Source organism: Strigops habroptila, chromosome 2 (genome assembly GCF_004027225.2).
Source record: "Strigops habroptila isolate Jane chromosome 2, bStrHab1.2.pri, whole genome shotgun sequence".
NCBI lineage: Eukaryota > Metazoa > Chordata > Aves > Psittaciformes > Psittacidae > Strigops > Strigops habroptila.
In genome coordinates this window covers 115,356,580-115,383,358 of record NC_044278.2, presented here as the reverse complement: position 1 = coordinate 115,383,358, position 26,779 = coordinate 115,356,580, and the positions used below count along the sequence as shown (strand labels likewise).

Genomic DNA, 26,779 nt, shown 5'->3' with positions numbered 1-26,779 from the left:
AGCAAACGCATTAACCACAAGCATGGCCATTCTCAGCATCAGAAGTAGAAGCTCCTGGCATACATCAGTCATTCCCATTGAGCTTGGCTATGCCAATCAACGCAGTCGGAAGGGGGAAGAAAAGTGGCCATACTTTCAGGGTCACAAATTCTTCTCCAAATACTGGAAGTTTCTGTTTGCTCTGGACCACCTCACCAAGCTGTAATTGTGGGTTTAGTGCCGCATGATTCACCAATGTTGAGGTAACACACAAGAAATATAGTTTTCAAATAATTCCTTAAAAATGTGGCTGGGAAATCCCTGCGTGTTGCACAAGAGGTCTTCAGCTCTAACGCTGCTGTGGACTAGTGTAAATATCAGCAAGCAGCTGTCACAGAGACCACATTGGATTTACAGGCACAGAGGTCTGAGGAAGCAGAGCTGTACTGATGCTCAAAGGGGTCACTTCACTTGTGCATATACTAAGCTTTTAGCCACCTCTTTCTAAGTCTTACTAAAGCAAAGCAGTCACACAAAAAAAGAAGAACAAGGAGTAATTCACAATTTGCACATCCAAACCAACAGAAACAGACGTAACAGCACACCTGAGGTACACCATGAAGAACAGTAAGGCAGTATGAAGTGCATTTGCATATATTGTATTTTAAGAATAGAATTAGATAGAGATTTTGCTCCAAAAGAAATTGTACTTCTAGCCCTGGCAGTGTCCAAGGCCAGGCTGGACACAGGGGCTTGGAGCAACCTGCTCTAGTGGAAGGTGTCCCTGCCTGTGGCAGGGGGTTGGAACTGGATGAGCTTTAAGGACCCTTCCAATCCAAACCAGTCTGTGATTCTACCCAGAAGTGGTTCGTATGGGGTCTCATATACCAGTCTCTAAGTAGAAAGCATGTAATGAAATGAGACCCTGGGGTCATCACTGACGGAAAAAGCCAAACCAAACCCCTACATAAAACAAACAACAACAAAAAAAATTATGAATGAAAAGTCTCCATAGGTGAAAAAGAACTGAAATAGTAAGGTGAAATGAAAAGTTACAGGCAAGCTGTAACACAGCTGCAGAACTAAAACCCTAATCTGTATTCTGAGATTTAAATCAAACCTTACTACCAAAAGCTAAGCTGCACCTTGCAGCTGGCCTCAGTTGCAAAGGACAGTCATGGGTATGTTTAATTTGTTAGTACTGATAGTGCCTACATCTGATATATGTCATTTGGGGTTTCTTGAGTTTCTACATCAGCAGGAATCCAGTACAACACAAGATTCAAAGTAGCCCCATTCACAGAAAGTGTTAACTGAAGTGTTTCCCTGAGACAAGAACAGCCTCGAGCTGCAAAGCCTGTATTAAGAGACCATAACCACATTAGGAATGCCAACGTTCAACCATGTCATTGAGACTAGCTCATGTGGCACAGCAAACCATGAGCTGTGGTTTAAATGAGTGTCGGGATGGAGCTGTCGATTAAGAGTCCAAGGACGGCTGCTAGTGATCACAAAGCAGTTGAGATCTGGCAGACCACCTGGATGCTGACATGGGTAATACATCATATTTGATTTTGATTGCAGAGGTCAAGCTATAACCTTCCTGGATATCACACACACGGAAAGTTTCAACCACCTTCAAAAAGCTTACGCCACCATTTCCCCATGAGCTTACAACTACATGTTTTAAATTGATTAAGGGCTACAAACATCTCTTTTAACACCAAACCCTGATGCCTGCTGAAGCACAGTGAAGACAAACGGGTATTTCTAACGGAAAATCCTCAATTCAAATTCAGATCAGATGTTTTCCTGAAGTGTTTCTAGATGTATCAGATGGAGATGGGCTGAGAGAACTGGGCTTGTTCAGCCTGGAGAAGAGAAGGTTCCGGGAGACCTTAGAGCAGCTCCCACTGTCTAAAAGGGCCAACAAGAAACCTGGAGAGGGACTTTTCACACGGGCAGGTAAGGATAGGACAAGGGGGAATGGCTTTAAACTGAAAGAGGTTAGATCTAGATGAGATATTAGGAATTCGGTTGGATGGGGCTTGGAGCAACCTGCTCTAGTGGAAGGTGTCCCTGCCTGTGGCAGGGGGTTGGAGCTGGATGAGCTTTAAGGTCCCTTCCAACACAAACCAGGCTGTGATTCCTCCTGAAAGGGTCTGCAAAAGGGTCTTTTAATTTCACAAACATACATTGGGCTGCTTACAAGGATAGATGGACAGACAGAACCAGGACTTGGGTTCCTCCAAGCCAGCCCAAGTATGATACAGGCACAGGCAACACACAGAATTACTTTTGCTATCACTCTTCATTTTGTTACAGGACAGAGATTATGCTTGTCATCTCCTCATCTTGAACTCCTGATGGTAAAAAAATCTCTTATTGTGACATTAAAATCCCTTTCTGACATGTATGTCATTCAAAATCAGGTTATCTTAACAGCATCAAATGGTTTACACTTTTCTCAGTAGTGTTACAGATTATCCACAGAAAGCAGCTTGAAGCTCTGAATGCATTTCCCAAGCATTTCCAGCCATGATCTACATCCAACATTCAATAAAGGAGAGCTCTAAAAGAGATGGCTTATGCAAATATGTCCAGTATGTACTATTCAAACTCAGCATCTGAAAGCTGTTATTGCTTCACAGAGATGTTTTTAATTGTAAAATACAGAAGTGCACAAAATAATGGGTTAATATAAAGTAGATATGTCATTTGTCCACTACTAGAATGCAGAAGCTGAAGCATGAATTAGTTGCTGCTGAGAAACACCATAAGTTAACTGATGCCCACCTAACAAATTGGTTACATGTCAGTACATATTCAGTCTCTTAACTTCAGTGTTTAACATAAAGATAAGGATATGCCTTTGGACATTCTTTAAAAGTCATCATATGCTGCGAGGTCAGAGTGATTTTAGCATGAGGTGGATGCTGATGTTTTGCAGATGGCAGTAGCAATGCCTTGTCCTGCAGGAGAATCAGAAGGTTTTCATTTCAGAGAACAGCAGGGGTGAATTAGGACTCACAATAAAGGAGTGAGATCCTGCCAAAAATCAAGGTCTAAACACACGCATGTGATTGCTTATGGGGGGGAGGCAGTTTCAGGCAACTTTCAAGTAAGGTTCTACTTTGATGAGTATCCAAATTATACTAAAGTTGCTTCAACCCTACATTGTTGGGGATACATATTTGTATTTACAGAAATCTCACTTCAAACTAAAGCATTGTGATAAGTGCAGAGGGGTGTTCCTGCAAGTTGCACATCTTAAATAAGCTTCCTGTTACATGTAAGCTTACAAGAATCAGATATCTCACTATTCCATCTCGTCTCAGCCCAAATTTCTGCCTAGGATTTTGTCCTGATGCTTCCCCAAGCCTTTTTCTCCCCAGACAAAAGCAAGCAGTTCTGCAAAGCTTGAGGTTACCTGAATAACTTCAAGACATTAAAAAGGAAATAAAATTAGGTTTTTCCAAAAGCCAGCAACTTCTAAACTATGTTTTTGTTGGAACAGCATTGCTGAGACTCGGCATGAAGCAAACATTCTGGGTTTATTTTTGTCCTCACTGAAAATCCATGCCCCAGAGTATTGTTCACACAGGTCCGGTCACCCACATTCGTATTAGTCCCAAATCTTTCTACCACTGAATTTTCCCACCAGATCTCAGAATTTGTGCATCATCCTGACCCTGCTGTCATGTACCTTTCTCTATGGATCAAGGAGATAGGAAAATATTCTTCCCTGTGAGGGTGCTGAGGCGCTGGCACAGGGTGCCCAGACAAGCTGTGGCTGCCCCATCCCTGGCAGTGTTCAAGGCCAGGTTGGACACAGGGGCTTGGAGCAACCTGCTCTAGTGGAAGGTGTCCCTGCCCGTGGCAGGGGGTTGGAATTGGATGAGCTTTAGGATCCTTTCCAACCCAAACCTTACATGATCCTATGATTCCACTTGCTGACTGTAAGCACTACATCTAAAGACTTGTTGGATCAAATCCCAAACATTTACACAGCGTTGCTGATCTCAGTTTTCTTTTCAAGAAATACACAGAATTTTTGCTTGCAAAGATGCCTGGTATGGAGAAGAGAGACCAAGTCTGGCATGGCTGTGGGGGCTTATTCCTTTTGCTCTATCTTTCTTACTTTTGCAATCCTCACTGTGCTCTTTGTTACTGCTACACTTTGCTTTTCCCCCCCCCCAACTTCCCCAGTCTAGGAACGAGGGAGGAAGGGAATTGCGAATCAATTGGAATATGTACTTTTGCACAAAATGAACCAAAATTTAACATCCAGCTCTTTGGAGAGGAGAGAAGGTTTGCTCCCCACAGCTTGGAGGCAGACCCTGGCTCAAAGCACCCTTAATGTGTCTATTCAATCATACTTTCATCAAACTGCTCAGTGACTGCATAGTACATGGGAAGAACAGGTCAAACTTCTACACCAGCATTAAAGAATGAGAATCTAAACCTACTACTAATAGAAGGGTCTGCCTTATTGCTTCAGGACTTTCCTTTTCTTTCATCCACTACTCTTCTGCTCCTCCTTTTTTAAATTAAAGGAAGAAAGGGATTCAATGAAAAAAGTCCTTATGGCCTCAACAGTGCAAAGCTGAGAGCGAATTCATATATGGAGAAGTAACACCTGAAGTGACTGTGTTTAATAAAGGAAATGCCAACTGGAGATACTATAAGCTGTCTGAACCTCCTCCTGCAAGTTCATTTCAATTTTGCAGTTGGTTTTCTTCTATCTGGTACTCAATAACACAGATTTATTATTGGCTTTTATTTTTGCTTCTCTTCCCTGTGAAAGCAGAGCAAAAGTGCATCACGATTTGCTTATGACCCAACTGTGCTCCTGTGGAGCCGCTCCTCAGATACAGGCTTCGGCCAGAAGACACTCAGTCTTACAGCAGTGGGATACTAAATCCAAACCCTATGCCCTAGTTCAGCAAAGCACTCAAACAATATGAAGCTAATAAGGCTGTAAGTTTGAATGCTTTACTGCAAAGGGCTGTAATTACTCATTTGTTTCCCATCAAATTCAATCTGCTTTGGATCTAGTCCTAGACATTTGCTGGAGGGTGTCATGATGTAAAATGAGAGGGAAGTCAGGCCAGTGATCTCAATTTCTAAGAAATCACTGATTGAAGCATCTGCCTCATCAGATGCTGAGGCAGCAGCCACAGGGGGACCACACATCACACCTGGATCTCTGGCCCACGAGCTTTAAGCCTAAATATTTACCCTATTTTGGTTATCTCTTTGAACTGTTGCTTTCATAATGTAGACAAGGTAATCATCTCAAGTTTACAGGTACTGGCACCTGTAACATATACCCAGTGTGACTGGAAGGTTTGAACTGTTACACAATAAAACCAGGAAATTTAAGTGATTAAGCATATCAACAGGAAAAAATGGTAAAGCATTAAAAACCTTCCTAGAACAACTCTATTAGTTCTTGCTTCCTTTGTGCACAGCTTTTGAAAGTGTTTCACAAAATGCTTTTCATTTTATAAAACAACACCTATTTGCAAGCTCACTGCCCTGGACTTCAAGAAAGCAGACTTTGACCTCTTCAGGAACCTCCTTAGTAAGGTTTCATGGGATACAGTCCTAGAGGGCAGGGGGGCCCAAGACTGCTGGCTGATATTCAAGGATCACCTGCTACGTGCTCAAGAGTGTTGCATCCCGACTAGAAGGAAGTGCAGCAGGAGGGCCAGGAGACCTCCATGGATGGACAAGGAGCTGCTGAGGAAACTTAGAGGGAAAAAAGAAGCTTATAGAAGGTGGAAGCAAGGACAGGCGCCTGGGAAGAATATAGGAGCATTGCCCGAGAAGCTAGGGACCAGGTTAGGAAAGCTAAGGCCCAGCTAGAATTAAGTTTGGCAAGGGATGTAAAAGATAACAGGAAAGGATTCTATAGATACGTAGCAAATAAAAGACAGGCTAGGGACAATGTAGGCCCTCTCCAGAAGCTATCAGGAGAACTGGCTACCATGGATTTGGAGAAGGCTGAGGTTCTTAATGACTTCTTTGCCTCAGTCTTCACCAGCAAATGCTCTGACCACACAACCCAAGTCTTGGAAAGCAAATGCAGGGACTGTGAGAACGAAGACCTTAGGCCCACTGTAGGAGAGGATCAGGTTCGAGACCATCTTAAGAACCTGAACATGCACAAGTCCATGGGACCTGATGAAATCCATCCACGGGTCCTGAAGGAGCTGGCGAATGAAGTTGCTAAGCCACTGTCCATCATATTCGAAAAATCCTGGCAGTCAGGTGAAGTTCCCAATGACTGGAAGAAGGGTAATATAACCCCCATTTTCAAGAAGGGGAAGGTGGAAGACCCGGGGAACTACAGACCAGTCAGTCTCACCTCTGTGCCTGGCAAAATCTTGGAACAGTTTCTCCTGGAAAACATGCTAAGGCACATGAAAAACAACGAGGTGGTTGGTGACAGCCAACATGGCTTCACTAAGGGGAAATCCTGCCTGACCAATTTGGTGGCCTTCTATGATGGAGCCACGGAACTGATGGACAGCGGCAGAGCAGTCGATGTCATCTACCTGGACTTGTGCAAAGCATTCGACACTGTCCCACATGACATCCTTGTCTCTAAATTGGAGAGACATCAATTTGATAGATGGACCACTCGGAGGATAAAAAACTGGCTCGATGGCCGCACGCAAAGAGTTGTGGTAAATGGCTCGATGTCCAGTTGGAAACCTGTAACGAGTGGTGTCCCTCAGGGATCGGTGTTGGGACCGGTCCTGTTCAACATCTTTGTCGGTGACATGGACAGTGGGATTGAGTGCGCCCTCAGCAAGTTTGCCGATGACACCAAGCTGTGTGGTTCGGTTGATACGCTGGAGGGAAGGGATGCCATCCAGAGGGACCTTGACACGCTTGTGAGGTGGGCCGATGCCAACCTTATGAAGTTTAACCAAGCCAAGTGCAAGGTCCTACACCTGGGTCGGGGCAACCCCAGGCACTGCTACAGGCTGGGCAGAGAAGAGATTCAGAGCAGCCCTGCAGAAAAGGACTTGGGGGTGCTGGTTGACGAAAAGCTTAACATGAGCCGGCAGTGTGCGCTTGCAGCCCAGAAAGCCAACCGTATCCTGGGCTGCATCAAAAGAAGCGTGACCAGCAGGTCGAAGGAGGTGATCCTGCCCCTCTACTCTGCTCTTGTGAGACCCCACTTGGAGTACTGCGTACAGTTCTGGTGTCCTCAACATAAAAAGGACATGGAGCTGTTGGAGCGAGTCCAGAGGAGGGCCACGAGGATGATAAGAGGGCTGGAGCACCTCCCATATGAAGACAGGCTGAGAAAGTTGGGGCTGTTCAGCCTGGAGAAGAGAAGGCTGCGTGGTGACCTCATAGCAGCCTTCCAGTATCTGAAGGGGGTCTACAAGGATGCTGGGGAGGGACTCTTCCTTAGGGACTGTAGTGGTAGGACAAGGGGTAATGGGTTCAAACTTAAACAGAGGAAGTTTAGATTAGATATAAGGAAGAAGTTCTTTACAGTGAGGGTGGTGAAGCACTGGAATGGGTTGCCCAGGGAGGTTGTGGATGCTCCATCCCTGGCGGTGTTCAAGGCCAGGTTGGACAGAGCCTTGAGCCACATGGTTTAGGGCAAGGTGTCCCTGCCCATGGCAGGGGGGTTGGAACTAGATGATCTTAAGGTCCTTTCCAACCCTTACGATTCTATGATTCTATGATTCTATGATGGCATGTACAGGATATCACAGTTTGTGGGATATAGCAGTTGATATATCACACACATTTCTAACAGGCTGTGGTTGAGATCACTGTTGGAACAGATAAAGTATGCTATGATCAGACAAGTGAGCAAGCAGGTATGCTGGGTGAATGGTTAGGGGATTCATTTGGAGAGACTCGTGTTCACTCACTTGGTCAGCCACAGATATCCCATATAACCTTGGCCAAGCTAAAGTCAGCTCCTCACTGAAGTGAAAATAACTATTTCCCTGTCTCACAAGACCACTCCAAAACTAAACGTGAGATATAACATGCCAACACAGAATCATGATGCCCATGCCTGCCCAAACCTCACTTGAATGTCTATCAGTGATTCAGAAACTGCCTTCCACAACCCTTTGATAAGAAATGCAGCGAGTGTGTAAACCTCCAACAGCTTGAACTTCAATGCCTGAATGAATCTCATTAAAGAAAACCAGAAGCTGAATGACACATGCCTTGAAAATTGTATTATATGGTGAAGGCCTCCAAGAATTAAGAATATGAAATAATAAACCACAAGTATTTCTCCCAGTCACATTGTTTTCTTTTCCTTTTTTTCCCAAATCTCTACATTCAAACTCAATAGTTCCTATATTTTTCCACACTCTGGCAACCACAGCCAGGGATGATGTGTCTAACCACAGTCTCACTGGACTGAGAAAGCAAACTCAGTCTCCACGTCAGGCTCAATTTGGAAAAATTTTTAAACCTAAGTGGTGTATTCTAGATAATAGAGATGTTTCTTATCTGTAGAGCAATAAATAAATATCTTTACAACTTCTAGTATTCTTTTTCTTCACCTCACATTTGTCAGGTGAATTACCAAACACTGTATATAGACGTTCTCTCTGAAGAATGAGATCTGCTCTCTCACATACCAGTATCTCAAGGCATGCCCTCTGTTTCCATCTTCTTTGGGGAATAAGGTAAGGACTTTGGTCATTGTCCCTGGATTTCTGAAAGTCCAGAAGCTGGCTCAAAGCTACAGTCTTATGTGCAGTGTTAACCTGCAAGTGGACAGTAAATCCAACGCAGCCAAAAGATGATCAGCCTATGCATATGTACGGACTACATGCAAAGCAGATGCTGGATGCCCAGATATATGGTCCGCCTCACCCAGAACAGAGATGAGGAATATCTGCAATGCACAAAGTGACACTGATGATCCCACCACTGTGCACATCACAGATCTGGAAACTCTCACATCCCAGAGGCTCCCCAGCCCAAGAGCCTCCCCTCTCCCCACAGCATTCTTCTGCCTGGATAGGAAAAAGCAATGCTGCCTCAAAGTTAAGGTTGAAGCCTCTTGTTAAGAGATAGAAAGCATTTCCCATAGCATGAAACTACTATGAACCTGAAAGAGAAAAGGCTCACAGGACTTCAAGCAAATTTGGTTTGGACTCCAAATCAGGGTTCATTGCAACCAGCTTAGAGTTTGAGAAAACTATTGCAACACCAGGAAATTCAAACCAGTGGTGAACTGACCGAGTGTTTTATCAACGAGACTGAAATTCATGCCTCCTCCAAGCATGCCTGATACAGTGCTACAGTTCACCTGATACGGTACCACAGTTCAGAGGTTACATTATGATGATGCCAAGCAAAGACATTAAGACTTGAGAATGGTTTCAGCTGCTCCTTGCTTCCTCATAGATCTGTAACCACATTCACTGCTCTTCCTCCCTACTCCAACCCTGTGGAACACTGAAGGTCCTGGGAGCTGCTTTATTTATTCTCTGACGAAAATTAAATGTTAAAATCATCCACTTTACTGGATTTGCTGTTCCTCAGGATATACTAATTGAAAACTTCTTGCTCGCTGTTACAAATTGCAGTGCAAATATTATGGTTCTGTAAGTCAAACAAGATTCACATCCCTCCGTCCCTGCAGGAAACCCTAAAGAAGGCTATAGGGGTTTCCAGCTTCACAGGAAGTGAAACTGTTGGACTCTGTGACATTTTGATACTTGGCTTCAGTGGGAAACTTATTCTGCAACTCCACCAAACACCAGTTACATTCCTCCAAGCTGCCCATCAATAGGACATTTGACCTTGCAGGGAAACCTGAAAGGCATTTGTACAAAACAACACGATCTGGTTACGGTTTCATTCTCGCTGCCAAATCCATTAAAGCTTATCTTTAAAATGCAATTAACGTGTTAAAAGTGGCCAACACCAAACCTATTTTCCAGCAGCAGCCAGATTCTTGCTGCTGCTTTCCAGCACGTTTGCATCACTTCTATTTATATGAGAAACTACTTTCTTATCTTATAACTTCAAATACAGTTAACGTTACAGTAAACCCAAACAACTACTTGCCTTTAGGGAAGGTTGCCCAGTTTCAGCAAGCATCAGTCATGCATTCATTCTGCTTTCATAATCCCAGTTCTACTCTTGACCAGGGAACATCTGGAAGGTCACAATTCAAAGGCACTTTTGGAACTTTTATTAAGCTGTAATAACTCTCCAAGGCAGCTTCAAGCTCTCCAAGGTACCTCGCTCAGTGCCCTTGTTTTGCCTCCAACAGCTCTTGAGCAGAAGTCCAGCTCTTCTGCGTGACAGAGGACAACTTTTGGCATGGGAAAGGCATCACTGAGTAGTCACTCCAAGTTCATAAGGAAGACAAATGAGCTTGGATGGATGGTGCTAAAATAGAGAGCACTAAAACGCACTTTTGATTTCTGGAACACATAACTATGGAAGCAGCTGGAGCCTTCATGGGATTCTCTATCTGTAGAAATGGATGATATTGGCATAATCCATTTTGACTTTGAAATGTTTGGCTTAAGCAATTTTTCACATATGCTCTCATTTTAATTACTACCCATGAAGAGAGTATAATGTGAAATTCCACCATCTTGGTACCTTTAATCTCATCCTTTTGTGATCAAATGACCTTACATCTCGAATGGTGCAGTTTCTTATTCCTAAATCCTCAAAGGGCTTGATGCAAAGTTGAGTGAAATCAGCAGAAAGCCTCCCAATGGCTTAAGCCTCTGCTGCCCCTCAGAAACCCAATAGCAATGCTCAAGGAAACCTCCGTGCTGCCACAAGCATTATTTTCTCCCCCCAGACATAAGCCAGCGAAAGCTGCTGGCATCAGCACATGGAGGCAAAGGCATGTCACACATGTCTCCTTCTAATAAACACTGCTGCACATCACAACCTGGGCACTTTACCAAAGCTGAGAGGACTCTGTTGCATGTGGGCAATGAGAAACAAGTCCCACTGGTACGTGCACAGAAAATCCTCCCGACTTGAGAGGGGAAAAAAAAACCCCAACTTTTTCTACCTTTCATCAACCAAGTTTGTGTTTCATAGAATTATCGCAGAATCATAGAATGGTTTGGGTTGAAGGGACCTTAAAGCTCACCCAGTTCCAAGCCCCTGCCATGGGCAGGGACACCTTCCACTAGAGCAGGTTGCTCCAAGCCCCTGTGTCCAACCTGGCCTTGAACACTGCCAGGGCTGGGGCAGCCACAGCTTCTCTGGGCACCCTGTGCCAGCGCCTCAGCACCCTCACAGGGAAGAACTTCTTCCTCATATCTAACCTGAACTTCCCCTGTTTCAGTTTAAACCCATCACCCCTTGTCCTATCACTACAGTCCCTGACGAAGAGTCCCTCCTCAACATCCCTGCAGCCCCCTTTGGACACTGGAAGCTCCTCTGAGGTCTCCATGGACCTTCTCTTCTCCAGCAGCCCCAACTTTCTCAGCCTGATCCTCTTGTGCAAACTGCGTCTCTCACCCAGAAACCACCTGAGCTGCTATTTAGCACCAATGTATTAATCATAGAACGGTCAAGGTTGGAAAGGACCTTTTTACTCATTGTTCCACAGACTTAGCACTTCAGCAAGTATTTTTTATTACTTGGCTCATTTTATTGCTAGATTTAGAAACCTTGATACAGTATTAGGGGAGAGAAGGGCCTTGTCCCTCCAATAATTGTAATCAAGGGATCTGATTTGTGGTAGAAAGGGCTAACAGGGAAAGGTCTGGGCTTTGGGTGGGTTTTTTGTTGATTGGACCAACTGATCTAGTTGGGGATATAAAAACATTGAGTTGCAAGAAGAAGGGCTGTGAACATTAAAGTCCCTGGTTTTACTTCTCTTTCCCCTGGCTTAATAAAACACATATCTCTTCCTCCAGCCCCTTCTATGCTTTACATGCTTAGACCATCTTGACAAACTCTTAATAACCTGGACACTTCCAAAACTGACAGGATTTGGCATGTATAATCCATTCTCTCATTTGCAACTAACCACTAAGCTAAAATTACCTGCAGGTTTAACATCAAGCCCTTCAAATGAAGATTAAACAGAGTTTAATAGTTTCCATCATAAATTTTACCACTAGGCAAAGTGACAAATCCATAAGCCAAGCCAAAGAGTTAAAGTTCAAGATGTCTTGTGCAGGAGAACACAGCACTGCTGGTTTTGAAATAACTAATTCCTTCCTATGTTGAGAAACACAGTCAAGCCTTAACTACATGTTTTATGAGGTTGAACAGAGCTAACCCATATGGACACACTACAAAACAGACATCACTTTAGAAGTTAGATACACAGGAAAAAAACATCCTCTAAAATGTGGAGCTGATCTTTTTTATATACAATACAGAAATACACTGAAGATCTGTTTCAGTTCCATGTGTTGAAGAAGGATATATGTGCAACAGAGCTGCAAAGTGAAGTTAAGCAGAAAATGTTGATATGCAGAAAACTTCTGTGCTGGTGTTATTTTCTTTGTCAGTCTGCTCAGTTTATGTCTGAGTTTTGTGCTTGGCAGCTGCAGAACTATAAAAAGCCCTGCCATTTAAAACATTTTAAAAAGGAAGATATTGTATTAGGCTGACAATGCATAAGTCATTTATCAAAATGTCATGTTGTTTGGGGAGCCAGATAGCAAGTGTCACCCCTGGGCCTCAAAGAGGAGCTTAAAAATCAAAACCACGCTCATCATCTCTACCAGAGCTCATTAGAAGCTGAAAGTAGTCAAGTTTGCTGTTGTGCTAAGCCTTCTCATTGAAAGAGGGTGCAGTGTTTATTCTCCCCCAAGCATCGAGGCCTGTCTGACCTGCTCACAACAGCCCTGAAGCTCAGTCTGTCCCACAAGAATTTATTTGGGTGAAAGCTACAACAGGCTGCTCAAGGTTTGGTAGCAGTGAGGAAAAGACAGAAAAATAAGTGACAGAGGAAAAGGAAGAGATAAAGCAAAACCTTTGTGTTTTCAGTCTGACTTGTCTCCTAGGCTTTGCCAGCATAAGAATATTTCCGGATCCAGAAGCCCAAGGATCATTAAAATAACCATTTGCTTCTTAGTTCTGTGCTCCTTTGGTAAAAACCAATCAACCAACAACAAACCAGGACAATCTCCTGCATGGCATGTAGACAGAGATAGATACAGGTTTCTCCTGTGCAGGGCAGCATCCAACATTCAGCTGCTGCAGGCACGTGCATTGGCAGCTCCAAAATCAAATTCCAGGCCCTAACTCTGCAGGGGTGCTAGAAGAGCCGGGGTGCTGTCTGCACAGGGGCAAGCACAAGTCGTACTCTGAACTGAGAAATAAGTAGAACACTGATACCACAAGAGAGCTGCCAAAAGCAGATGTTTGCACAGTACCTCCCATCAGCCGGGCAAGTTGGGGGGCAGGAAGGTAAATCAGCATCACTTACAGCAAGTCGGAGAAAGAAAACTATCCCAAAGCCTTGGAGGAGCCTAAATATCATAACCAACCATAACACCCCTTCAGCAACGTGTAGCAATGGAGTGCAGATATTCAAAGTCCCCACCTTTCCTGTCTCAGCTCTGAAGGAATGCAGCAAGAGCAGCTCGAGTCTTCTCCTGGAGGTGGCTGCTATAGAAGCTAAAGAGGAATTCAAATTATATTCTCTTTAAGCAAAGTCAAACGGAATTTGCTCTAGGTCCAGTTTTGTTCAGCAAGTGCCAGATCTGACACACCAAAACCCAACATGCAGGGGTCAAACTCTGCCACATAGTGCTACAACACTGCCAGACTCACCTCTAGTAGGTACCTTATGGCTTGGCAAATCCACCTGAAAACAAAACTGAGCAACAAGCTATTGCTCTTCATTTCATCTTATGAATTAACACTGCTTTTCAGCAGCTTCAGTTAAACCATCACTAATTCTGATGAGCACTCTAACATCAATGTCATCATATGTCACTCTACTTACAAGGCTTGAAGCCTGCTGATGTCAGTGAAGACTGTGACCAGCTCCACATATAACATGGTCACTATTCCCACTGCCATCCACAGCGCTTCCAAAGTAATCAACTGGTTGTTTGCCACACTAGATGCAATGAATAGGAATGCTGAGCAAGCTGTCGCATTCAGCCCTAGCTCCATTCTAACCACAGCAATACCAGTTTTCATGCTGTTTATCAAACAGTTTATGTTACTTAAGTGCAATTCTCATTCAAATGCCAAAAACAACTTAGTCCACCCTATGAAACAAAAGCTACATTCAGTCTTGGCTCTGCCCTACCAAAACATGCCTGGTGTAAGGATAAAGACTTCTCTAAAAGAAAGGGCATGATAAAAAGAAAGCAATAGAGGCAGCTGCCAAACTGATTAATTTCCACAACCTGCAGGCAATTTTAAAGGTATTGCTACAACATAAACTGCTCAGCAAACAGAAACAAGCATTTTGGTCCAAACACTATTTATTTTTATTAATATCTCACAGTGACTGCAAGCATAAACTCAGCACTTCTAAAAGCTGCCCAACAGATGCTTCCAAGACCTCTCAGTGCATTTACAAGGGCTAAAAGCAGAACAAAGACCAACATACTATGGGGTCAATACAGCACAGAGACAGGGTCTGCATCAGCACCCTCTCCCCTTGGCAGCAACAGACCCTTCCAGTCCAGAGAAGGCCACGGAGATGCTGTGAGGGCTGGAGCAGCTCTGCTCTGGAGCCAGGCTGAGTGACCTGGGCTGGGTCAGCCTGGAGAAGAGAAGGCTCCTGAAGGGGAGACCTTAGAGCAGCTCCAGTGCCTAAAGGGGCTACAGGAAACCTGGAGAGGGACTTTTTACATGGACATGTAGGGACAGGACAAGAGGGAATGGCTTTAAACTGACAGAGGGAAGACTGAGATTAGACATTAGGCAGAAGCTCTTCCCTGTGAGGGTGCTGAGGCGCTGGCACAGGGTGCCCAGAGAAGCTGTGGCTGCCCCATCCCTGGCAGTGTTCAAGGCCAGGTTGGACACAGGGGCTTGGAGCAACCTGCTCTAGTGGAAGGTGTCCCTGCCCGTGGCAGGGGGTTGGAACTGGATGAGCTTTAAGGTCCCTTCCAACCCAAACCAGGCTGTGATTGTATGATTCCACTGTACTTCCAAGCTTTTCCAGAAGAGCTTTACACACAAAGCATCAGTGGTATCCTAAAAGGAAGACTCTGACAGTGCTGGCAAGAGATGATGCAGACAGACGGGAAGGCAGATGGCCTCCTGGTTTGGCTATAAGGGAGAAGAACTGGAATCCAACCTGAGGAAGAAAAGGGACTTTTGAAGGCTGCTGCTAACACCAGAAGCACCAACAAATTTAGTTTGGGCTTAGCTTGCTGGCCACGCCATAACAAGTTCTTTAGTACCAAAACATTAGGAAATGCCATTGCCAAAAGATACTTTGGACTCAGAAAGATACGCTTGACCAAACAAACAGAAATGAAACTCCACCTGCCAGAATGCAGGCAAATCCAAATCTAACTGAGCAATTGTATTTCCAAAACTCTATACCCCAAAACACTCGGTCAAAGCTCATCTCATTGGAGTTTGCTTCCACTGAAGTCCATGATGATACACGTAAGTTTGACTGATGAAATAAAGAACAAGTGAAAACATGAAAACCACCTCCCTGCTCTGGACACCATCGAGGGCTCATCACACTGCACAGGGCTCCAGCCTACATTTCAACTCTTCTAGTTTGATAAGGAGTTGGCTCTGTCTCTCTCAGCTGTGGTTTGGCTTGGGCCTGCAGTGTGTTTGTCCATGCAAGTGCCTTGTTTGACATCCCCAGAAACTTGGGAGTCCTGTCAGGTCAGTTCATCTACACGAGCATCCTGTCTCCAGCAGCAGCCATAAACCTTAGGATGAGTAAATAAGACGGGTAAATTGGATACTCTTCCCCTGCACACTCCCATCCTTTCAGCATTTTCAGTTCGGGGACTTTCTAACCCAGGTGTGGCTTTAGTGGATACACTAACGCTCAGGGGATTTCATTTATTACTTCTTTAAATGAACTCGTACACTAAAACTTGCTCAAATGGGCTCCTGAAAAATAAGAGGGAACCTCCAAACTCTGCCCACCTCATACTCCTACTTTGCAAAACATGAAGAGATGGTAAGTTAAATGCTGGGAGTCACACAACCACTTAAAGCCCACTGCATACCTCAGTAGTTTTATCTCTATCCAGACCTAAAGCCAGCCAACCCCAAACTCCAGCTGTAAGAATATGAATTTAGAGAGGAGATTTACTGATTTGAAAACAGAATACTGCCTTGATCTGATCTTGCCAGCTGTCACTCAGATACACTGTTCTGGTGCTCTTTACTTACTTTGTTTAAATGCAATAGTTTCACAAAGGCAGCTAATTTTAGGCCAGTTTCATCACAGTTGCTGAGGATAACTGTGTGCAATGGTATCAGTTTTTTCCTCAGCTGCAGTGGCAAATTACTGACACTGTGCAAAGAAACCTCAGCTAGCTCAATTCTGATCCCCACAAAGCTAAAGGACAAACAAACTTTCTGCATTTTAATCATGTGTGCAGCAGCACATTCCAAACCCTATAGCAAGTCTTTAAAGGCTCTTTCTTACAGTTCCAGACTGGTAATTTTGGGTAATTTTGGGTTTGTTGGGGTTTTTTTGCAATTCATTATGACATATCCCACAAAAAGCAATGGAGAGCAGGCACAGACATTAAGAGCACAGAGCATTATCCAGACGTACACAGAAGACCCCAAACTCTGATCCCTGCACTGCACCTTGCAGAACAATTCAGCATGTTATCTCAACCTTTCAAATACAGCAATATCCTGCTACATAACTATTCTATGATTCTACAGACAACAAACTGCAACCTCCAGCTCTGCAGGTTTGTGATGGCACATCTCCACGGAGGCATGATTGAGCTCAAAAATAGGACTTCCAACAAAAAGCTGGAAGCACCTTCAACCTTCCAACTGAACACTACAATCAGGTGTCATGAACTAAATCACAGTCAACTTAGGATAAGATTTTTGAGTCTCTACAGGTGTGTGCTCAAACTAGGAATTGTCCAGCTCAGTGTGTGATTGCTAAAACACAGGGAGGATACAATGCACGGATTGCACAAATAATTTAAGGACTGGATGCCAGAGAGGGACTCTTCATCAGGGACTGTAGCAATAGGATAAGGGGTGATGGGTTTAAACTTAAACTGGGGAGATTTAGATAGATACAGGAAAGAAATTCTTTTCTATGAAGGTGGTGAGGCATTGGCACAGGTTGCCCAGAGAAGTGGTAAATGCTCCATCCCTGGAATTGTGTAAGGCTAGGATGGACAGAGCCTTGGGCAACAAAGAATCACAGAATGATTCAGGTTGGAAAGGACCTTAAGATCATATAGTTCCAACGCCCTGCCATGGGCAGGGACACCTCACTCTAGACCATGTCACCTCTCTGGCATCCTTGCAGCCCCCTTCAGACACTGGAAGCTGCTCTGAGGTCTCCATGCAGCTTCTCTTCTCCAGGCTGAACAGCCCCAGCTTTCTCAGCCTGCCTTCATACAGGAGGTGCTCCAGCGCCTGATCACCCTCGTAGCCTCCTCTGGACTTGCTCCAACAGCTCCATGTCCTTTTTATGTTGAGGACACCAGAACTGTACACAGTGCTCCAAGTGAGGTCTCACGAGAGCAGAGTGGAGGGGCAGGATCACCTCCTTTGACCTGCTGGTCACACTCCTTTTGGTGCAGCCCAGTATTCAGTTGACACATGGTCTAGTTAGAGATGTCCCTTCCCATGTTAGGGGGGTTGGAACTCCATGATCTTAAAGTCCTTTCCAACCCAAACCATTCTGATTGGCAAAAACCCCATTTACAATCCATGCTTTATGCAGTGTTGGCACCCTTGATCAATATTTAGGGATTCAATTCCTTTATACCAGAAAACCCATCCAACTTCACATACTAAAAAATTACTAGAGGAGAGAAATAACTGCAAATCTCATACATCCATCACCAGTTTTTCATTTATTTCTTTTTGCTCAGGCAGATTTGGAAAACAGAGGAGCTTCTCAGAGTACAGCCTGCTTTTATCCATATTTAGGGTATTATAGGGGACCTAGCAGCAGTGATTTCAGTCTGCTTCTTCAAAGCACCTTCAACCTAGTAAGCAAGGAAAGACTTGGATCAATAACCTCAGACAGTGAATCTGCCCGTGGTTCTGCTGGAGGGACATAGTCATCTTCATTGAATAAATATCACACACTTCATAGCTTTAGACTGACACTTTAAACTTCACCCACAAGCTATAAAACAGCCAGGGCATTGAATAAAGCAACAAAACGCTTGCTGCCTGAAGCCTCACTTCTTTCAGAGGTTCTTGGAGAGATGTAAGAAATATCCCCTGCCTTCAACCAGAGGAAAACTTAAAGCAAGATCCACTGCAGAAAACCAGCAATGGCTCCACGACCACATTTAGCTACCAAAGGAGTAAACAGTAATTTTTTACTTCACAGTGGTGAACTGTGAAGTTAAACAGTAATTTACACTATTAAACAGTAATTTACAGAATTAAACAGTAATTTAAGCTTCACAGTGGTGAGAGTACAACAGCTGAAAACCTACCGAGATCCCCAATTGTGATTTAAACCACTGCAGCACAGCAGACCGAAGGGCCATCAATCATATGGTGACATACGAACTGTCTGAAACGTCCCATTTCAGTTGAACACAGTTAAGTTTTTAGGTACTACAGTGAACTGTTAAGAGCAACAGAGAAATAGAAGCCTGTTTACAAGAGTTTGGAAAGACGTTTACTCAGTCCCCTAGGTGCATAAATAGGGTGCATAAATAGGCAGTCCTTATCTCTTACCAACGATGATAGCTGTTTCTGTCTTCACTTGGATGTGCTGTAGATGCCTTTATCAATGATTGTAAGGTCCATACCGACAGAGGAACATAACATACACAGCAAACACCCAGGCAAACCTAGCTGAGAGATTTCTCATGGCCAGTTAAACATGGCACACTAGATTACATTTTACCTCTAACAGTTTTCTTCCCCTCTCTACACATGGACAAAAAACTATTTAGACTTAAAGAAAAAAAGTTTATTTCACTGGAAGGGGGGAAAACCATTTAGAAAAGCCTCAGTTCTGAAAATTATCAAATGGGACATTCAAAATCTACTTCTGCGGTCACCAGATCAATTTAAAACATGAGAGATTAAATTGTTTGTGTGTTATTATTGAATTACACTGAGCAAAGATTCAAGTATTAATTTTTCAGTTCAAATTGATACATGTAAGACTACTAGAAACTAGCTATATCACTCTTTGTAACTATCATCGAACACCCAAGAGGACAAGCTGAAGAAAAAGCCATCAAAACCACTTAATGCTGATGAATTGCTGTTGCTTATGAGACAGTTGGCAAGTTCTCTTCAGTCTTACAGACATGCACTGTATAACGATTCAAACCAGACTGCCTACAAAGTTGTTGCATGCTCAGTAACACCCTGTGTCATCGTGTGGTCTGTAGGGGTTCACCTCTATGGATGCTGAAATAGTACCAGGAGACGCAGCCCCACATGCAGCTTGTTACACAAAGTAAAAGCCGTCATCCAAAGAGTCTCCAGTCCAGAAGGAGACATAGGAGGCTCATGCATCAGATAAGTATATACCAAGCAGATGCTGAGTAGAATCATAGAATGGTTTGGGTTGGAAGGGACCTTAAAGCTCATCCAGTTCCAACCCCCTGCCACGGGCAGGGACACCTTCCACTAGAGCAGGTTGCTCCAAGCCCCTGTGTCCAACCTGGCCTTGAACACTGCCAGGGATGGGGCAGCCCCATTACCTGTCAGTATCATGTTTAACACCTACTTATTTTTAAGGTAATTAAGGTATTTGTAATGATTTCCAGCAACATTAATACAAGAAACTGGAACTCAATCATCTTGAATCCAACATATTTCATCCCAAAATTTGCATCCAGATTCTTTTTCCCCTTCAAATTATGGAAAGAAATGGAAGAGCAGTGTGGGGCTGTTTATAAAACATACATAAAATTGAGTGTGTTCCTTTTCTGGGTTAAGAAAGGTGCTCATCCACCTACATAAAGGATGGTAATTGTTGTCTTTTGGATAGAATAGGGTTAGGTGCGTTATTGTCCCTACATGCTATCAAAGCCCTGTTGCTTTTGTTGGTCAACAGCAGCAGTGGCCTGGGGAGAGGGGTCCAGCTCTATTTAGATGGATAGAAAGAGTCAATCTATTTACAATTATCAATTCATATAATTCTTCATACAAATTAAGATCTTAAAATCAATCATGCTTGACTAACAAAGGTATATATGATATCTACTGATGTAAAGAGTGACCTATTTGATAAATGCAATTGACCTTTTTCCTGCTGGGAATTGGAGAGTCCTAGTTAGTCCTAGCCCTAAGCTTCAGGGTCTCATTTATACACCTTGCAGACTTTGTTGAAAACCTTTCTCCTAAAGCTTGCTGATTTTTGTTTGTTTTTAAAACAACATTGACATTTCTGCAGTATTGAGAACAAACACACCTTCAGCCCAACAAAACATGCTGCTTTGGTTATGCTATGAAAGGAGGAGTCAAGGACAACCACACCAAGGTGTAAACAACCAGTTCCAAAGCCACATGTGCAATACAATGTATATCAAAATACCCCACGTTTTGGTATTGGATTTTTTGGCGAAGCCACGCTTTCTCCTCCCCAGTTTTTCATAGCTTCAGGCAAATGGCTGCAGGTCCTACACAGGCTCTTCCAGCAGCTGCAGACAGAGGGATGCCAGATAACCACCTCCAAAGGATGCTGAACCAGCAGGTCAGCACCTTCAATACCCCATGCTCTGCTCAGATCAACCCACAACCACTCCCCACAGCATTTCACCCCTATCTGCGGGCTGCACGCTGCGGATGGGCACAGCCAACGCTGCCACAACACTTCTAACACAGGACACCTTCAGTCCATCACACCAAGCACCTTCCAGCACCCACCAGTGGCCACCAAGCCCCTCTGACAAGCAACCTCCACCCCGCAGCACCCACCTTGTTGAGGTGCGGGTTCCTGGTGATGTCGTACCCTCGCTTCTTGACCGACACGGCCCTGCCGCGGGCGGCCGCGTTCTCCCCGGCCCGGCAGCTCCAGCCCCGGGCTGCGCTGAGGAGCAGCGAGCTCCGGCCGACCCCCGCCATCCGCAGCAGGTGGCCGCCAGCCCCGCCGCACACCGGCACCATCGCGCTGCTGCGGATAAGGGCGGAGACGGCGGCAGCGGAGCCCGGCGGGGCGGGGAGGGCGCGGCCCGGCCGAGCCCAGCCCAGGTGCGCCCGGCCCGGCCCGGCCCGGCCCGGCGCGGCAGTGCCCGCCGAAGCGAAAGGAAACCTCGGAAGCAGATCCCGCCCCGACCCCGCGGCGGGCGCGGCTCCGCCGGTACCTGTGAAGGCTCAGCCGGCGGCTGAGGGGAGGGCAGGGGGTGTTCGTGCGGGCCCGCCTTCGCCAGGGACAGTGGGCCCGGAGGGGACACAGCGGCGGCGGCGGGAGGGCAGCGGGGTCTGCCCGGCCGGGGCTTCGCCTCCCGCCATCGCGGGGCCTCAGGAGGACCTCGCCCCGCCCGGCGTTGTGGTCTCCTATATGTGAAATCTGTATGCACAGTATGGACCCACAGGGTGGTTTGGGTTGAAGGGACCTCAAAGCTCATCCAGTCCCAACCCCCTGCCATGGGCAGGGACACCTTCCACTAGAGCAGGTTGCTCCAAGCCCCTGTGTCCAACCTGGCCTTGAACACTGCCAGGGATGGGGCAGCCACAGCTTCTCTGGGCACCCTGTGCCAGCGCCTCAGCACCCTCACAGGGAAGAGCTTCTGCCTAAGAGCTCATTCCAATCTCCTCTCTGGCAGGTTAAAGCCATTCCCCTTGGCCTGTCCTTTCATGCCCTTGTAAAAAGTCCCTCTCCAGGTTTCTTGTTGGCCCCTTTAGGTCCCAGAAGGCTGCTTTAAGCTCTCCTTGAAGCCTGGTTAAAGGAACCTGATGGAAGATGCTGTGTACTGTGTGTATAATCTACATACTATATATAGTATATATTATGTGTATTACATATATCTTCTATATACTATAATCAATATATTTTATTCACTGAAGATGGCAGGTCCTTGTATCCATTTTTCAAAGAAATTACCTCTTTCATTCTTTAAAATGGTGACATCGCCGTCACTACTACCATTCTCTTATAAAAACCCAGTGGCTTTTACCCTGCAGAAGGGTGAAAGCTTCAGGTTCAATTTCATCTTCAGATCAACGCTGTGCTCCCACACCTGAGACCCGCTGTGAAGCTCAGGTCTGCTTTGGGCGAGGGATGCTATCCAGCTTCTCCTGCCACGTGTGTTGCTGTCCGCAGATGTATTTTTTAATATGCTTTAATATTTTGGGGATAAATGACATGGCCCGTGCAGAAAAGAATGGACTGCAGAGTGAAAGATGTTGATTAGATGGATATGATTGTTCTTTCTTGCCTGGCATTTTATAGGCACACCATACAGTAGCGTAGAGTACAGAGGATAGAATAAATATAATAAATAGGATGGAATAGAAGGTTTCAGTTCAATTCTATGAGCTTATGATTTCTACCTAACCAGTGTATGGCTTCATGCATTGCTTTCAGTGTGTCAGGGGTATTTACACCTCTGTTGTCAGACAATGATTCTATTCAAACCTCATATCTGAGGACTGTTGCTACTTCATATCTACTAGGACCATGGATAAAAAACCACCCCTATGCCCCAGTCAGATACATTCTGAGAGTGAAGTTGTTTGTCTGGTCTTTGGTTTTTTAACCCATTTTCCTTTGAAATACCAGAAATTGGCCAGAAATGGAAACGCGCGACTGGAGAGACCCAGACAGAGAAGATAAGGAATATGTGCATCCCTGGCTCCACATTATAATCAGGGAGATTCTTAGTGCATGGAAGACACAAGAAGGTACTTGCCACTATTATCACTTTTTGCATAGCTATAAATTGAAAAAATCTTGAGACTTAGATTTTGTGAGGATCAATTTCACAAAAACAAAGTCAGTATCTTGCCAGCTTGTCAAAGCTTTCTACTCCCACCAGCCAGCACCACATTGGTCCCAGCCAGCCTAAATTTGAGTGAATTTCTCCATCCCACTGCAGAGCCTCTGTAAATTTTTAATATCTCTGTGGTGGTTGTTGCCATGTGCATAGCAAACAGGAGATCTGACCCTGCTGTTTGTAGGAGAGTCCATAACACTAAATCTCTGGATTCATGAGCCACTCCTACTGAGCAAAGATAAAAAAGAGGAGAAACTTCCCTGACTGCTCTGTGAAAATGCACCATTAAGTTGTTTGAGGAGATTTATGTGTCAGAGGAAAAAGTGCCAAGCTGAAAACCTGCACAATGAGGTTGCTTTGCACAGCTGAGAAGTGTCTCAGGCAGTAGCACTGGCTCTCCCAGCGATAGGCGTCCACCCTCAGGCTCAGAACAAATGCATTTACTGTGCCTTGGAGAACCTAGACAAGCTCTTCCTAGCCATGGGACCTAATTCCACCATCTAGTGCTTTCTAGTAGAAGAAACCACAACTAACAAAACTCAAGAAATAAATTAGTTCACTTCGTTGCCTGTGTTGTAAAATACTGCATGAAAAAAAGCAGCCTGTAATTTTGTGTTGAAAATGCTCTAAGAGAAGAACAGAATTCAACTTCAGTATAATTTCACAGAATATCATAGGATCACAGACTGGTTTGGGTTGAAGGGACCTTAAAGCTCATCCAGTTCCAACCCCCTGCCATGGGCAGGGACACCTTCCACTAGAGCAGGTTGCTCCAAGCCCCTGTGTCCAACCTGGCCTTGAACACTGCCAGGGATGGGGCAGCCACAGCTTCTCTGGGCACCCTGTGCCAGCGCCTCAGCACCCTCACAGGGAAGAATTTCTTCCTAATATCTCATCCAATTTACTCTTGAGAAAACTATGAAAGTAAAGGGGCTTCAGAGCTTGCTTTGGAGCTTGTCAGACAATGTTCTCCCAAAGCAGTGATCTGAAATTGAGAAAACTCCCCACATAGTTGGTTCAACCTCTGGCTGGGGGCACAACTTCCATGATATCCCTGGAGAGGGAGTTGTCATATAAATCTTGACTGTGGTCATCTATCTTCTCCTCATCAGTGCTGGATCAAGGGTCATGACAGAACCATAAGGCTGTGTGTGAACTGTCAGAAGTCTGTTTTCCTTTCCTGGCCCTTGATAGAATTATTATCTTGATTTCAGGAATGCTTGGAAATACGTCAGGGACCTGGCACAGTAACCCCTCAGAAGTTTAAGGTCTGTATGTGCAAGAAGGACAAAAGTAGGCAGGGAAATGGGGACGTCGCTTGCCTTGGACTGCACAATAAGTTAAATAGCAGAGGTGGGAATTGCTGCAAACCCTTTCTACAAGGGGCTGGCAAAAAGTGCAAGAAGGGGAGTGAGACAAGTGTATCTATAGTATCTCATTCCTAAATGGACTGCAGAAAAGGCTGGGTGTAAGATCTCCCACTATTGACTGCTGAGGATACAGGACAGGATCATAAAAAGGGTTATTTTTAACAAGCCTGCAGAATTCTGAGCATTTTTGGCTCATGCACACACTGCCACAGGATAAATATATGTATATAAAAACACAGATAGATATGCTTTTGACCTTATTGTTACCATATGCACTCTTGGATATACTTTATTTCTTCATTTTAAAATTCTAGCCTATATGCTGCTGGGAGCAGGGATATATTGTGTATTTATACAAGTACAAATCAAGTTTGCTCTGCAGCCATGAATTGTCTCCCTACTGTTGTGCAGACACTGGATAGGGCCTTGCCAGAGGGCTTCTCCTCTTCTACCTCCTGTTGGCTGCCAACAGCCATCAACCTGATTTCTTGCAACTTTGTGAGAAACAGATTACAAATGCTGTGGTTCCAACGTGTACCTGGCACTGCAAAAGAAAGCTTGAATCTGATTTAGAGTCTTTATCTCCGAGGTGCAGAGGGCTTGCTGTCAGGCGCACATGAATGCACTTTGTCAAACATCGCAAGCCTCTCGAATGCAAATTTGATGGAAGCAATGGCTGAATTCTTGGTTAAAAAACTAGAAGGAGCGTTACAGAAAAGCTATAAAAGCGATGAAATGCACACTTATATTCAGCATTCAGCTCTTAGGATTTTATTTAAGCTATTTTTCAGCAGCAGGAAGGAAACAATGGTTTGTGGAGCAGGATTCTATATACACATGGGGATTTGTGGGTTGCTATAGAATGCAATTGAAGTTTCAAAGGATGTTATAAGAGCTAATTTATTCCCCCAGTAATTTAAGAAACCTTTTTGTGCTGTGGCCTTGCATGTAACAGTTTGGCATCTAAGAGAATGCCAACAAAATACTCTTTAAAACTTACCAGAGAATGAATCTCTGGTATATAAAGGGGGACCTTATAGTGTCTATTCTTCTCTGACATTATCTTTCCACTCAGGAAATGAATCTTGCTGCAGTTATAACCTCATATTGGAGTGGGTTTCAAACCACATACCTTGAGAATTCTTGGCATTGTGTCTCCCGGTTTATTAGATTTTGCAGACTCTATACTGTCCATTCGTGCAGGCTGTTAATTCGAGTTCATCACGACACAAGAAGCCTTAACACGAGAGGGGCTCTGAGTTGTGACGGGGACGCCTCTGTACAACGAACAGTAGCAAGAAAATCTGAGTGCTATAGAAGAGTCTGATGCCATCTGTTTCACAGCTACCTGTGGTAAGCTTCCCATGCAGAATGTGATACAACATTTTCATCTACTGTAGCATTTAGACTGCTCTTTTTGGTCATATTGCTATATAGAATGTATATTTATGCATACATATGTGGAGAGAGAATATCTGTAGAGTAATGTATCTACAGTAAAATACAGACATTATAGCTAAGTGTATGCATTAGCTGAGCTAGAAGTTATGGGCTCAATTTATGTGGAATATACAGGGTATCAGGCTGGGTCAGACCATGGGATTTGAAGGCAGCACAGGGATCATCGTGCCAGCCTTTCCCAACTGCAAGCAATTACATACTTCATGTTTAATCCACAAGGATTCATGAAAGCCTGCTCCAGATGCAGCAGCCCCAGAACCCTTCTGTTCACCTCTCACAAATACAAGCCCTGAGGTTACAGACAAAGCACCCCAGATGATCGCACGCCACCATAAAAGAGCAGATCCCTGCAAGGGGATAACAATCCTCTCTGGTCTTAAAAACCTTTATTACTACAGCCTGTCCCAGCAGCAAAGTTCAAAGTCTTTTGTGGGGTTTTTTTTAATATAGGCATAATTAATGCCACTGTGCTAACTCTGTATTTTCTCATACACTTTACAGATGGAGGGACATGCAGAGGGTTCTTGTTCGTGGTCACATACTCAGACAGTGATGGAGCTGGGAACAGGATTCATATGTCGTGGCCGTCAGTCCCTGCTTACTTTGTCATCCATCACTAGGCTCCCTTTGTCACAGTCTATTCCTTGACACATGTTCTCATGATGTTACTCTTCAGCAGTGAGACACTTCGCTGTCATCCAGACAAAAGCCATCTGCAGTTGTGCATTAGGGCCTTCATCAGACCTCTGAACCTCTTCCTTGGCTTTGGCTAGTTTGAAATGATAATGATGATGGTTTATACTTACACCTCTTAAAATGAAAAATGAGCATGGAGATAAACACACTTCAGTCAATAAATTCTCCTCTCTAATAGAAATGTTGGGTTTTTTTTTCCGTTTT

General features: G+C 44.5%; 1 protein-coding gene and 1 long non-coding RNA gene across 2 annotated transcripts in view; one reads left to right on the top strand and one right to left on the bottom strand.

Annotated features, from left to right (window-relative positions):
• The window catches only part of ME3 (malic enzyme 3), a 118,003-nt gene extending 96,566 nt beyond the window's left edge, over positions 1-21,437 (bottom strand). Inside the window, exon 1 of the mRNA XM_030477138.1 lies at positions 21,031-21,437. Within this exon, the coding sequence (XP_030332998.1) occupies positions 21,031-21,219 (189 nt within the window). The 5' untranslated portion in view covers positions 21,220-21,437. The remainder of the gene's footprint in view (positions 1-21,030) is intronic.
• On the top strand, positions 21,323-24,305 carry LOC115604236. The gene is made up of 3 exons (XR_003990160.1): positions 21,323-21,412; positions 22,835-22,956; positions 24,263-24,305. It is a non-coding gene; the product is annotated as an uncharacterized LOC115604236 (long non-coding RNA).
• Positions 24,306-26,779: the final 2,474 nt, after the last annotated feature.